Consider the following 13029-nt stretch of genomic DNA (forward strand, 5'->3'; position numbering starts at 1 on the left):
ACGCTAAGCATCTACCACTGAGCTGCACCCACCCTCAGTGTGTCTCCTGGTGTCTTCTATGTTGTCAGTGGAGTCAGTCAGGCTCTCTTTGCGCTGTGTCAGGGCCTACGTGGCCAGCTGTCCTCTGGGTTTCTAGGAACACGTGGGCAGCCTTTACAGCCTTTCACCTGAATGTCATGGAGAACGCGAAGGAGGAGAGGCTGCCTCTGACCTGGAATGCTTTTCTCCTTTCTCACATTCTGGGCAAATTGCTGTTCCTCCCAGTCTCTCATGTCGAATCCTTTTCTTACTGACATGATAAACTATCCAACAAAAACAGCTTCAGTAAGGCAGAGCTTGCGGAGGCTCAGTCTGAGGGGACAGTTCACCATAGTGGGAAATCGCAGCCTCAGGAGTGAGGGCAGCTGGCTGTGGCGTATGTGGAGTCAAGGGTAGACTGGGGAAGGCTGATATTTACTTCTTTCCTCTTTGACCCCAGCATTGTGTATGATGCCAGCCACACTTAGGGTGCCTTCCAGTTTTAATTAATCCAACCTAGAAATTCTCCCACAGGTATACATCTAGAAGGCTGTTTCCATGGTGATTCTAACTCCATCAAACCGGCCATCAAGAAGAACCCTCACCGCGCATAAAAGTTGTTCTTTGTTCCCCAGCTTCCTAAAACCTCCTAAACTCCTGACCATTTCCTGCTCTGTGGTTCAGGGAATCAAAGGCAGGGCCTTAGGCAAGCCAGGCAGGAGTCCTCCCGCTGAGTCACCCCAGCCCGCGCATTCTCAGGTAGACACAATGTATCTATAGCTGGTTGGCCCTTGCTGGACTTTTAGCTCCTGAGACAGGAATATGCTTTGCAGGACTCTCAAGTGTCAGGGTTCCAGCACTGTAACCAAATGACATCACTTAACAGAAAGGCATGTTCTGGCTCCTGGTTTCAGGCCACGGTCACTTGGTCTCATCATTTGGGCCCATGGCAAGGCAGAACACACAGCAGAGTGGTTGAGAGGGAGAGAGGGAGGGAGGGAGAGGTAGAGGCTGTAATAAGTCTGTCAGGTCACACCCCCAATGACTTATGTCTTCCACCTAGGTCTTCCATTCTCATGTTCCTCCCAATAGCCCCATCAGCTTGGGGCCAAGCCTTCCACACCGGAGCCTTCAGGGGACATTTCAAAGATGGTGGTGGTGGACCCCTTATTCATAAGAGATCCATTTCAAGACCTCAGCAAATGCTTCAACAGACATTTTACACACACACACACACACACACACACACACACACACACGAATACATATACACACACACTCTTATACATATTGTGGTAGTGAATTCCCCTGGGAACTTTAAAATCCCACTGTGTCTATCACACAGGGAGAGCCTGGTTTTCAGGTTAGGCCTATCAGTAGGATTTCCGGTAGCGAGCATAGACCGCCAAACCCTTTGAATTTGCAGTGGCACCCTGTCTACTCAGAGGGTCCTCCCATCCAGCATGAGAATGTCTTTTTAATTTTACTTTGCTGGGGCTGGAGAGATGGCTCAGCGGTTAAGAGTACCAACTGCTCTTCCAAAGGTTCTGAGTTCAAATCCCAGCAGCCACATGGTGCCTCACAACCATCTGTAACGAATCGGAAGCCCCCTTCTGGAGTGTCTGAAGACAGCTACAGTGTACTTACATATACTAAATAAATAAACCTATAAAAAATAATTTAACTTTGTGTGTGGGTGGGTGGGTGGGTGGGTGGGTGGTGGTGGGGAGTGTTTTCCCACATGCTTGTGCACCATGTGTGTGCTTGATGCCTAAGGAGCCCAGAAGAGGGTGTCAGGTCCTCTGGAACTAGAATTAAGATCCACTGTGAACCAGTATGTGGGTGCTGGGAATTGAACTCAGGTCTTAAAGAAGGGCAGTCAGTGCTATTGACAGCTGAGCCTCCTCTCCACCCCAAACATGTTGCTCATCTTCTTCGAAGCCTCGTCCACATTTTTCTGGTATTAGGCCACCTGGGTAGTAGATGCAGGCTGTTGGACAGCATGGATCTGAGCCGCATGACTGCCACCCTGGATGTGCCTGGATGTCCACACCAGCAACCCTGCCCAGAAGCCGACTAGCCCCAGTAACTTGTATTACAGTGTGTGGCTCGATCACCACCAGGGGGCGCCTGTTCATCTCCATAAAGCTGTTTGCAGGTTGCAGTGTACCGTGACTGAGCAGTCTTCTGAAGATCCGCATGCACTGGACAGGATGCTTGGATGCCCCGGCTCCGACAGCAGCACCTGAACCCCTCACCACATGCAGCTGTCACTGGGAGTTTAAGCGAATTGTCACCATGACTGGGTTTAGAATCACCATGGAGACACATGGGTGTACCTATGAGGGTGTTTCCAGAAAGCTTTCAGTCAAGAGTAAATGACCTGCTCTAAATATGGGCTGGGCTCAAGGCAGAAATACCTTCCTTCTTGGAGTCTTGGAGGGAGAAATGGAGTTTGAGAGCCAAGAGCAACCTTAGTAAGATAGGGGCCAGCAAGGTGGCTCAGCAGGGCAAAGTATTTGCTGGGTAAAACTTGCCAAGCTGAGTTTGACTTCCAGAACCCACAGTGAAAGGAGACACCCAGTGTCTGTCTCTCGTCTCTCCCCCCACTCTGTCTCTGTCTCTGTCTCTCTGTCTCTGTGTGTGAGTGTATGTGTGTAAGAGAGAGAGAGACAGAGAGACACCTTGGAGTTATAGACAGTTGTGAGCTGCCATGTGGGTTCTGGGAGTTGAACCCTGGTCCTCTGGAAGAGGACCCTCCTGTCCCTGCATCCCCAGTGCTGGGGTCCAAACTCCGATCCTTCTGCCTGTCCAGCTGGCATCTAGAGGCTGACCCACTCTCCCTCCGTTGTCCCTATCTTCCAGGACATGTCCAATGATTATGAGGCAGCGGCAGAGGCAGCGGGTGACACCCACCTGCTTGGCTTCCCTGATGAGATCCTCCTACACATCCTGAGCCATGTCCCCAGCACGGACCTGGTTCTCAGTGTGTGGCACGCATGCAGGAAGCTGGCAGCCCTGTGCCTGGACAAGAGCCTGGTGCACACTGCTGCTGCAGAAGGACTACCAGGTGAGGCAGGGTGGGTGGGAGGGTGAGATTAACCAGGCACCACCCTGTGGGGCCAGTGCAGGCCCTGATGTTTGCACACAAGACTGTGGCTGGGAATGGCCTTCAGGATACACTGAGTGACAGCCAGGGTGGAAGAGGGTAGGTGGCTAGAGGGGAGAGGACCAGGTGAATTGAACCCTGGTCCTCTGGAAGAGCAGCCAGTGTTCTTGACCACTGAGCCATCTCTCCAACCCCACATGTCCCTAAGCCACAACTCTCAGCTTTTCCTTTAAAGCCTGACCGTTGGTGTTTCCAAGTCTCCTCCTCTTGCCCTTTGGGGCCACTCTTAGTTAAAACAAGGGTCACTAGAACACAAGCACTCAGTGCAGTGACAGTCCAGCCCGAGCGGTAGCGCAGTGACTAACACAAGCAGGCGACAAGCATGGCATGAGACATCTGGCAAATAGATGACTCACATCTGGGGCAGGAGATGGCGTGAGTCAAGATGAGCTCTCCCTAGGAGGCTCAGAACAGTGCAAAATCCAAGACTTGCTATGCTGGGTGTGGTGATCCACACCTGCAGCCCCAGCCTCAGGAATGTGAGGCGGGGGGGGGGGGTCCACTGAATTCGAGGCCCTACAGGGCTACATAGTAAGACCACGACTGCCCTCCTGGAGCCTTGTGTTCAGTTCCCAGCACCAAGTGAACCAGGCTCAACAGTGCTTGTCTGTAATTCAAGCACTATGGTTGTGGAGGTTTGAAGATCACAGTGAATTCCAAGCCAGCCTGTGCTACAGAGTGAGAATGCCTCAACCTTCTTGCAAAGCCTTGGGTTCAGTCCCCAGTACAGAATTAATTAATGGTGCTTGCCTGTAATCCCAGCACCAGGCAGGTGGAGGCAGATGGATTAGACGTTCAAGGCCATCCTCAGACACAGAGTGAGTCCTAGGCCAGCCTGGGATACATGAGACCCTGCCTTTCCCGCCCTTCCCGCCCCACAGACCACACAACGAAACACCCCTGCCCTCCGAATTAATTTTCTGTTATTTCCTACTCGGTATTTGCAGGCTGAAGTTGATTCCGAGTACTAACCTATGGAAGAGGCAACTTAAGACGTGAGAGGCCTGCTGCGCTCCTCTTGGAATTTGTAGCCTGGCATTCATTGCCAACTTTCTTCGGAGGGATGCTGGGGAGGGTCTGAGAGCCCTGAGGATTTTGTTGAGATGACTCGAGCCCGTTCTGGCATGCTGCCGCCAGGCGGCGCTGCTCTGAAGATCCAGGCAGCCACCTGCTGGGGCCCGACCTTCCACCAGGGGGCGGAGGTCTCCGAGAGGCTCGCCCGGCCCCGCCGGCCTCGGAGCCAAGCCAAGTCTTAAAGAGGCGCCTGGACCCAAGCTTCTCCTCAGCGACTGATGATGACAACCTGTCCACTTCTGTGATTGGTCTAGCCGAGATGAGACGGGCAGCTATTGGAGATGCTCTGTAGAAGCGTGATGGATCTGGAAGGGAGCTGGGCGCCGGGGACTCTGGTGGTAGCTCCCATTTACGACGGGTGTTAAGGTATGGAGCATGAGCAGAAGTCAGGAGCCGGGCTGCTGCGGTTGCTGCGGCTTCTGTGGCTGCTGCCCCAGTCCTGGGCGGTGCTCGAAGGTAAGATGCTGGCTCCCCTCTGCATGCGTCCCGAGGGCTGTCGAGCCTTGGGGACTCAACAGAGGAGATGAGCCTTGGACTTGTTGAGTGTCGGGAGGGACTCTGTGGCAGTGGAAAGGGTTGCTGTTCGCGAATGGCAAGCAACCCACGCATCCCAAATGCTCCGTCTGTGTGCTAGTCACTCTTCAAATGAAGAAAATGAGACTCTGTTCACTTCAAAGACCTGAGCCCGTTCGGTTCTCCAAGTGGGGAAATGACAGAGCTGGGGTTTGAGCAAAATAAGAGTTATTGCCTAGCCAAGTGTGGTGGTGCCGGACACCCAGCTGTCAAAGTGGAGGCAGCATGGTCAAGAGTTCAAAGCCAGCCTCTGCTATATAGCAAGACCCAGCCTCAAAAGTCTGCGAAGTAATTTTCATTTTTCCAGTGAGGATCCTGCCATAGTCTGATGTCAACTCACATTCTTGACATGTCTCTTCTCCAGGAAGGTTGGGGCAGGATGTAAGAACAACCTGGAAGGTCCCTCTCACAGTGTGTTATTCTGGGTGTTTGCTGAAGAGCCTGCCTTCTGTCTGGGGGATTCCTGTCAGGAGTTTCAAAGACTGTTATTTCCTGCAGCCAGAAGTTCAGCGGCCCCCCCCCCCCCATTCTGTCAGTGCAAGGTCTGGAGTGTTTAGGTCAGGGGATAGGCTGTCAGAGAGGGCCAGGTGCCACTGAAGTGACCAAGCAGGTCCAGAGCCTGGCTTATCTTTACACTGTGTCTGGGTAGCCCAGGGCCACATCATTATGGTCTAGAGAGGCCATGGCTCTTCCCCCATACCCGTCAAGGCATGAGTCTCATCCGTGGCTTCTGAATTAGGTGGAGGTGTCCACTGTGCCGCGGTCCTGGCTTGGTGAGGAGTTCAGGCTGACTCTGCCTGGTGCCTTTGAGCTGTGCATAGGCTGAGCAGCAGAAGGGCTTGGCTTGCCGCCTTCCACACACTTTTGCTTTCTGTTTTGTTTGCTTGGTATTTTGAGCGAGACAGAGACTGGTGAGCCCCAGTCTGGCTGTACGTAGGGTGGTCTTAGACTTCAGTCCTCTGCCCACAATTCCAAGGACTGGCATCACAGATGTGAGTCACCATGCCTGGCTCTACTTCCCACGTGTACACGTTGCTTTTTTTATATATAAGGAAGTTTGGAAAGATTCCTTGATTTTTTTTCTCCCTCTCTTCCATTGGGAGGAGAAACTTAAGCAGCAGGTGTGTGTGAGGGGGGCTAGGTCATATCTCTGCTGTGCCCCCAAAATAGAGACCTCACTAGTTTTTATCTTAAAGAGAAAGTGTGTGTGTGAGTGTGTGTATGTGTGTGTGCGCATGAGTGCATGTGTAAGTATGTGTGCGTGTGTGTGCATGTGCGCATGTGTGTGTGAGTGTGACTATGTGTGTGAGTGTGTGTAAGTGTGAGTGTGAATATGTGTGCATGCGTGTGTGTATGTGTGAGTGTGTACATGCTCATGAGTGCATGCACGTGCATATGTGTGTGTGAGTGCGTGTGTGCACACGCATGAGTGCATGTGTGTATGTGTGTGTGCACGTGTGCATGTGTGTGTGTGACTATGTGTGAGTGTGTGTGCGTGTGTATGTGTGTGTGAGTATGTGTGCGCGTGTGTGTATGTGTGAATGTGAGTATTGTGTGAGTGTGTGCATGCGCGTGTGTGCATGTGTGTGAGGGCGTGTGTATGCTCGTGTGTGCATGTGCGTGTGTGAGTGCATGTGTGTACACATGTGTGTGTGTGTGTGTGTGTGTGTGTCCATGCCCTGACTCACTGTCTCTTTGCAGCTTCCACCCCGGTGTTGTGGGATGGCCCACAGAACCACACATTCCGGCACACCCTGTTCTGCCAGGATGGGATTCCCAACATAGGGCTCTCAGAGACCTACGATGAGGACGAACTCTTCTCTTTCGACTTCTCCCAGAACACCAGAGTGCCCCGACTGCCTGACTTTGCCGAGTGGGCTCAGGAACAGGGCGATGCCTCTGCCATTAAATTTGACAAAGACTTCTGCGAGACGTTGATGCGGGAAGTGAGCCCGCAGCTTGAAGGTCAAATCCCAGTGTCCAGAGGTCAGGGACAAAGAGTGGCGTTTGGGGGTCTGCCATCTTATTCCCCCAAACTTCTCCACAGCATCTCTTACCTTTCCCACCTCTGCTTGGGTCTCTTCTTCTCTACTTCAACACTTGTCCCGTCAGCTACAATCTGCATCCTGTGTTTCCTGGTGGGGAGGAGGCAGCCGAGGGCGTTGAAATCTATTGAACTTGACGACCCCACCGAATGTCTGTATTCTCATTACCATACCCGGCAAGACAGAGGGATGAGCTTGCATTTTAACAAGAAGTCAGTGCCAGATGCCAACCTGGCTACAGACAGGAAGTCAGGGCAGAGGGGTCCGCCCACACGGTGTCCTAGCTGCATTTTTTTGACGAGAAGACCCTTCCTGGAACCCCAGATGTCCTCATTTCTGTGTTGGCTCCGTGTCTGCCCTCCCTTACACGTGTCTCAACTCTCCAAACAGTGGCACGGTCTAAACTTGTCCCTTCTTCTCCTGCCCCCCATCCCCGCCCCCAGGTTTGCCTGCAGCTGAGGTGTTCACACTGAAGCCCCTGGAGTTTGGCAAGCCCAACACGCTGGTCTGTTTCATCAGCAACCTCTTCCCACCGAAGCTTACTGTGACCTGGCAGCTGCACTCCGCCCCCGTGGAGGGAGCCAGCCCCACGTCCATCTCAGCCGTCGACGGGCTCTCCTTCCAGGCTTTCTCTTATTTAAACTTCACACCGGAACCCTTTGACCTGTACTCCTGCACCGTGACGCACGAGATTGACCGCTACACAGCAATTGCCTACTGGGGTGAGGCCCTTTTCCGTGGAAGTCCCGTCCTTCGAGGGGAGAAAAAGCCCAGGCCTGTGGGAGGGGCCCTCTCATTTTCTTTGGGCTCCTTGAGTCTAGTGTCCACTATAGCCAATTTAAGGCTTCCATGATCCAGTTCTCCCTTGTTATCCCAGACGCCCAAGTCCCTGGCGTGGAGTGTTCCCCAGTTGGTCCTCCAGGATGACCTCACCCTTTCTGCTCTAGTGCCCCAGAACGCCCTGCCTTCAGATCTCCTAGAGAATGCACTGTGTGGTGTGGCCTTTGGCCTTGGTGTGCTGGGCATCGTCCTGGGCATTGTCTTCTTCATCTGCTCCCAGAAACCTTGCTCAGGAGGTAAGTCACTCGGGAAGGTGAGGGAACCAGGGACAAGGCTGCCAGTGTGGGTGTGTGCCAGGATTCTCCTCATGGTCTGGGGGCCTGTATGCAGCAGGTTAGGGCTGTATGCTGGTATCTGGGGACCCTGTTATAGACACAGTTATTGGGGAGCACAGAAATAGCTTGGAGCAGGGGATGGGGTGACCCGGGGACCTGTGGGACACGTGCGTGGAGTTGACCTGAGAGCAGGGACAGTCAGCCCTCCATTGTGAGTGCTGCAAGCCGAGAGGGCACTTCAGGAAGGGAGAGGGCCCTTCTGGTGACTTCCCTTCACTGTGCTCTCTCTTCAGACTGACTCTTCCCAACCAGAGCTTGGAACAGCACAGGCCAGGCCAGCGGGGATGTCCAGGCATCTCCTGCCTCCCCAAGGTCTCTCATCGGAGCCAAAGTCCCAGGGGTCCCTCCGGGTGTGTGCCAACGTGCAGGTGTCTCAGCTGAGGCTTCCACTGTCCCTGGACTTGCATCCAGAAAAGTCTGCATCAGAAACCCCGGGCCCCACCTGACCACTACCTTATACCTTCCCTCTTCCAGGAAATAAACTTTATTTCTTAATGTCAGTGTGACCTCTCCCTCCACATATTAGACAAGCGTCCATCGCTGACCTGCACCCCAGCCTACTGTACCTTCTCTTTTTTCTTTTCTTCCTTCCTTCCTTCCTTCCTTCCTCTCTCTCTCTCTCTCTCTCTCTCTGTCTCTCTCTCTCTCTGTTTCTCTCTCTCTCTCTGTCTCTCTCTCTCTCTCTGTCTCTCTTTCTTTCTTTCTTTCTTTCTTTCTTTCTTTCTTTCTTTCTTTCTTTCTTTCGGTTTTTCGACACAGGGTTTCTCTGTGTAGCCCTGGCTATACTGGAACTCTCTCTGTAGACCAGACTGGCCTCGAACTCAGAAATCTGCCTGCCTCTGCCTCCAAAGTGCTGGGATTAAAGGCTCGCGACATCGCTGCCCGGCGCTGTACCTTCTTTTTAACTCCTGGAATTTGCTTCTAGATCTCTGACCTCAGTGACTTGTCACTTCAGATTCAGCATGTCTTAACCTGGACACAGCTCATTAGGGCGGGATGGGAACACCCTCCGCTCAGCCAAGCTAGGGTTCCCTGATCTCAGTGTAGCTGACGGCGCCTTTTGTCCCATCAACTAGCCCACGGGAAGGCAGAGTTTCCAGTAATCTGCTCACAAAGCAATTGAGGAAATTGTATTTTTTGTTGTTGTTGTTGTTCCCTCGTGCTTTGTTTACGGCTTCTGCCTTGAGGAATATCTAGCTCCCCCCACTCCACTCCTCCGTACCTGGGAGCTCCATACCGCCTGGAGCTCAGGGCGGTATGCTCCGCCTCCAGCCTCTAGCTGCTCTTTTGATTGGTCAGATCAGTCCTGCGCAGACTGACCTCTGAGTTCCAGAAGTGAAGTGGGAACAGCCCGTGGGGGGTTAGGGGGGAGCTCCAGTTCTTTCACCAACCTGTTCAATGGCCTCTTGAACTTTCCTAGGGCGACTGTGCGGCTCTGTCGCGGAAAGAGGGTGGGAGCCGGCGGCACGTGACTGCTGCTGCTAAACTCTGTCACACACATTTTATTCCTTGCTTTCTGTGGGACACCGGAGTTGTTGCGGAGGCCGTTGAGGCTAACCCACAGAATTAGTTTGGTATTGACAAGGCCATCTCCGTTTTTCATATCGTATCGTAGTCTAAGGGACATACACCGTCCAGTTCTTCCCAGGCTCTGGCTCTTTCCCCGGACCACGTCGTTTCTAAGAGCAGAGTGTGTGCTGATAAAGACCTGGGGGGCATGCGTGACTGTCAGTTTCCGCTGTGTGCTCTTCGATGAGGCTCTTACTGTCTCTGTGCCTTATTGTCAGTTTTCAGGAAAGGATGGTAACAACCGCATCTCCCTTGTAGACTTGTAAACCCAGTGACTATTCACAGACTTACTCTTCTGATGTTTTTGCATGTGTATGGGCGCACAGCCTTGTGGGAGGTAGATAGCAGGAATCCTCCATCCTCCGTCCATCTCCCCCCTCATTCACTGAGACAGAGTCTGTCATTAAACCCAGAGCTCACCGACCTGGCTAGTGTTGCTAGCCAGCTTTCTTGGATCACTGCCCCGTCTCTGATTTAGGCGGCTGGGGTTACCAGTGCCCGCCATGTCTTCCTGGCCTCTCTATAGGTTCTGGGTTTCAAATTCTGGCCCTCATGCTTGTATGGCAAGAGCTCTAATTGTCCAGCGATCTCCCCAGCTCCTCATGCATGCTGGGTAAGTGCTCCTACTGTGATCTTAACCTGGGGTCTGCTGAGAGAAGTTTCCCACGGAGAAAGGACAGGATAACAGCGTCGTCACGAACTGTCTGCAGCACCACAGAACTCAGTGACATCGGGAACGTTCTTCTGCCTTCATCAAACAAACAAACAAACAAAACAAAACAAAACAAGAAAACCCAAAACTTGTGTGTGTATGGTGTTTTGCCTGCTTATATGTGTCTTATACATGTCTGGTTCCTTCAGAAGCAAGGAGAAGCCCTGGTTCTGGAATCACACATGGTGGTAAGCAGCCGCATGCATGCTGGGAATCGAACTCAGGACCTCTGGAAGAGCAGCCCGTGCTCTCAACCGCTGAGCCATAGCTCCAGCCCCAGCTTATGCCTTTGACTCTAGCTTTAGTATTTGATTTCCTCCTTTAGCGATGCTTTTGTTTTTATTTTCATTTTACCTGTGTGGATCTGGTCCGTATCACTTTCTACATTTGCCTAGTTTCTGTTCTTTTTCAAATGGACCCAACAATTTCCTTCTAGTCAAGATGGAAAACTGACAAGGTCTCGCTGTATGGCTCTGCCCAACCTGGAACTTGCCATGTAGACCAGGCCAATCTGGAACATACAAGAAATTTACTGCCTCCGCCTCCCAAGGGCTGAGACTAAAGATGTGGCACTTTTCCAGATGTTTACCCGCTGTTCTTAGCTCTAGCTAACTCCTCTCTCGGGACCTTAGATAGTAGGCTTAGATTAGATGCTCACCCATCAAGTGATACATGTGCCATACGGTCCCCGGCTGGCCTCCAGCTTGCCGGGTAGCTGAAATGATCCCCCACCCCCACTCCCCACTCCATCCTCTGCTTTCACCTCTCCCAGCTGCTAGGATTACAGACAGGCACCACCCTGCTTGCCTCTCTGGTCAACCATTCTTGCATCCAAATAAGAGCCAGACTGAAGGCTGGATAAGGCTGAGTGCGTTGGGGTGGAGGGAAGTGAACTCTAGCTGAGGGTTCTAAGTTTCCTTAGCTAGACGCATCAAAAGCTGGCATCAGCCTGGTGTTCTCTTTCCCTTTTCTTTGAGTTAAAGCCTCATGTAGCCCAGGCTGGCCTCGAACTCCCGATTTAGCTCAGGATAAATTTGAATTCCTGGTCCTCTCACCCCTCCCTCAAATGCTGGGATTGCCTGGATGTGGTGGTACCTTCTAGAGCAGAGATGGTAGCCTGCGGAGAGCCCATTCCCGGGCAACCCTCATTCTTTATTCTTCCCTGACAGAGCCATGCTTGTCTGCTCTGTGGCTTGTTCCCTTGTCAACCAAGTGTAGGTCCACACTCAGCTCTTGCCACCATTCCCCAGCCCACAGGTCCACACTCAGCTCTTGCCACCATTCCCCAGCCCCTGCTCTATCTTTCTTAGATTTTTCAAAAACAGACTTCTCAAGGAACACTTTCTTGTTTCCTGATTTTATATATATATATTTAACCAACAATTTTGTAATTTCCTCTTCAGAGGTCAGAGAGTGGTTATTAGAGCTGCCTTCGTCCCCACTAATGCCCACGGTCACTGGGGACGGGGTGGGTACCGGCAGGATCTCGTGATGTCGGCTTTTTGTGTATTGATCGTGTGAAGCTGAACGCCTTTCCAGGGGCTTTCTTTCTCAGTTACTGACTCAGACAGTTCTGTCAGAGTCTGTCGTCTTGAGACAGACTCTCCTGTAGCTGAGATGACCTTGATCCCAGATCTCTGGCTCCCACCCGAAGCACTGGGACTTCAGGATTCCAGCACACAGTTCTGTCATTTTTCAAACTGTACGTTCAGCTTTTTCATATGATTTCTGGGAACATGATACTCTGTGAAACAACTTAGGACAGAGTAGATGCTGAAAATGCCTTCCGCTGTGCATTGTGATACATGACTGTAATTCCAGCATCTGGGTGGCTGGGGCAGGAGCATCGCCAAAGTTCAAGGTCATCTTAGGCTGCACAGTGAGGCTCTGTCTCAAATAAATAAATAAATAAATAAATAAATAAATAAATAAATGAATAAATAAAGCAAGCCTCCCAGTTGGCGCATCTCCAGTGCCATCTACATACAATTGATACTTGATTCCCTGGACAGAATTATTTAGTTTTGGCTGTGAGAGCCACTGTGGGCAAGTAATTGGCCCAGCAATTTTTTTCTGTCACAAAATGGAGCCTTGAATTAAAACCATCTGTCCAGAAGAGGAAGCTGAGAGCTTACATGGAATGGATTTAGGAAATGTCTAGAAGAGACTCATATGGTTAAGGCCACACTCCCACGGAAAACACAGGGCCACATCTGTGACTTCCCATAATGTCAACTCCAGTGACAGTATCAATATTGGCACCTGTTTCTGTTTCCAATGGTCCCCATCTCCTTGTGGAACTCCAATAACTCCTTTCAGTACTGCCAGTCTCAGGAGCTAAGGGAAGCCAGAACTAGACAGTAGTGCCTTCCTCTTCCATGTGGTTCCCTACAATGCTTGGCAAAAACCCTCAGTGTTAGCCTACTGCAGGCGTGTGGGAACCTGGCCAGGTGGGGAGGCAGACAAGATGAGGACCTAGTGTGTGGGTCTTCATGTCGTGGCCTTCAAAGAACGGCTCGTGGGGCCCTGCCTGGAGATCCTATTGCTAGCTGAGCTGGTAAACAGAAGCCCAGTGTGTGTGTGTGAGTGTGTGTGGTGTGTGTGTGTGAGTGTGTGTTGTGTGTGAGTGTGTGAGTATGTGTGGTGTGTGTGTGTGTGTGGTGTGTGTGTGTGAGTATGTGTGGTGTGTGTGTG

General features: G+C 51.8%; 1 protein-coding gene across 2 annotated transcripts; it reads left to right on the top strand.

Moving 5' to 3' along the window:
* Window positions 1–4139: 4139 nt before the first annotated feature.
* LOC116074277 (class II histocompatibility antigen, M alpha chain) lies at window positions 4140–8554 on the top strand. 2 transcript variants are annotated; one of them, XM_031346583.1, is made up of 5 exons: window positions 4140–4717; window positions 6536–6820; window positions 7323–7601; window positions 7827–7955; window positions 8288–8554. In XM_031346583.1, exons 1-5 carry the CDS (start codon window positions 4630–4632, stop codon window positions 8290–8292), a joined length of 786 nt encoding a protein of 261 aa, XP_031202443.1. In that variant the 5' UTR covers window positions 4140–4629; the 3' UTR covers window positions 8293–8554. The 2 variants fall into 2 exon arrangements, with proteins under 2 accessions (XP_031202443.1, XP_031202444.1); XM_031346584.1 differs by lacking the exon at window positions 8288–8554 and having other exon boundaries at window positions 4175–4717; window positions 7757–7872.
* The last annotated feature ends 4475 nt before the right edge of the window (window positions 8555–13029 follow it).

The sequence above is a fragment of the Mastomys coucha genome, unplaced genomic scaffold (assembly GCF_008632895.1).
Source record: "Mastomys coucha isolate ucsf_1 unplaced genomic scaffold, UCSF_Mcou_1 pScaffold3, whole genome shotgun sequence".
Taxonomy (NCBI): domain Eukaryota; kingdom Metazoa; phylum Chordata; class Mammalia; order Rodentia; family Muridae; genus Mastomys; species Mastomys coucha.

Excerpts from the sequence above, each read along its gene's own strand:
- LOC116074277 (XM_031346583.1), top strand. The coding sequence starts at position 4,630 with ATGGAGCATGAGCAGAAGTCAGGAGCCGGGCTGCTGCGGTTGCTGCGG. Across the intron at positions 4,718-6,535 it reads GTCCTGGGCGGTGCTCGAAG|CTTCCACCCCGGTGTTGTGG; the intron begins GTAAGATGCTGG and ends GTCTCTTTGCAG. Across the intron at positions 7,602-7,826 it reads CACAGCAATTGCCTACTGGG|TGCCCCAGAACGCCCTGCCT; the intron begins GTGAGGCCCTTT and ends TTTCTGCTCTAG.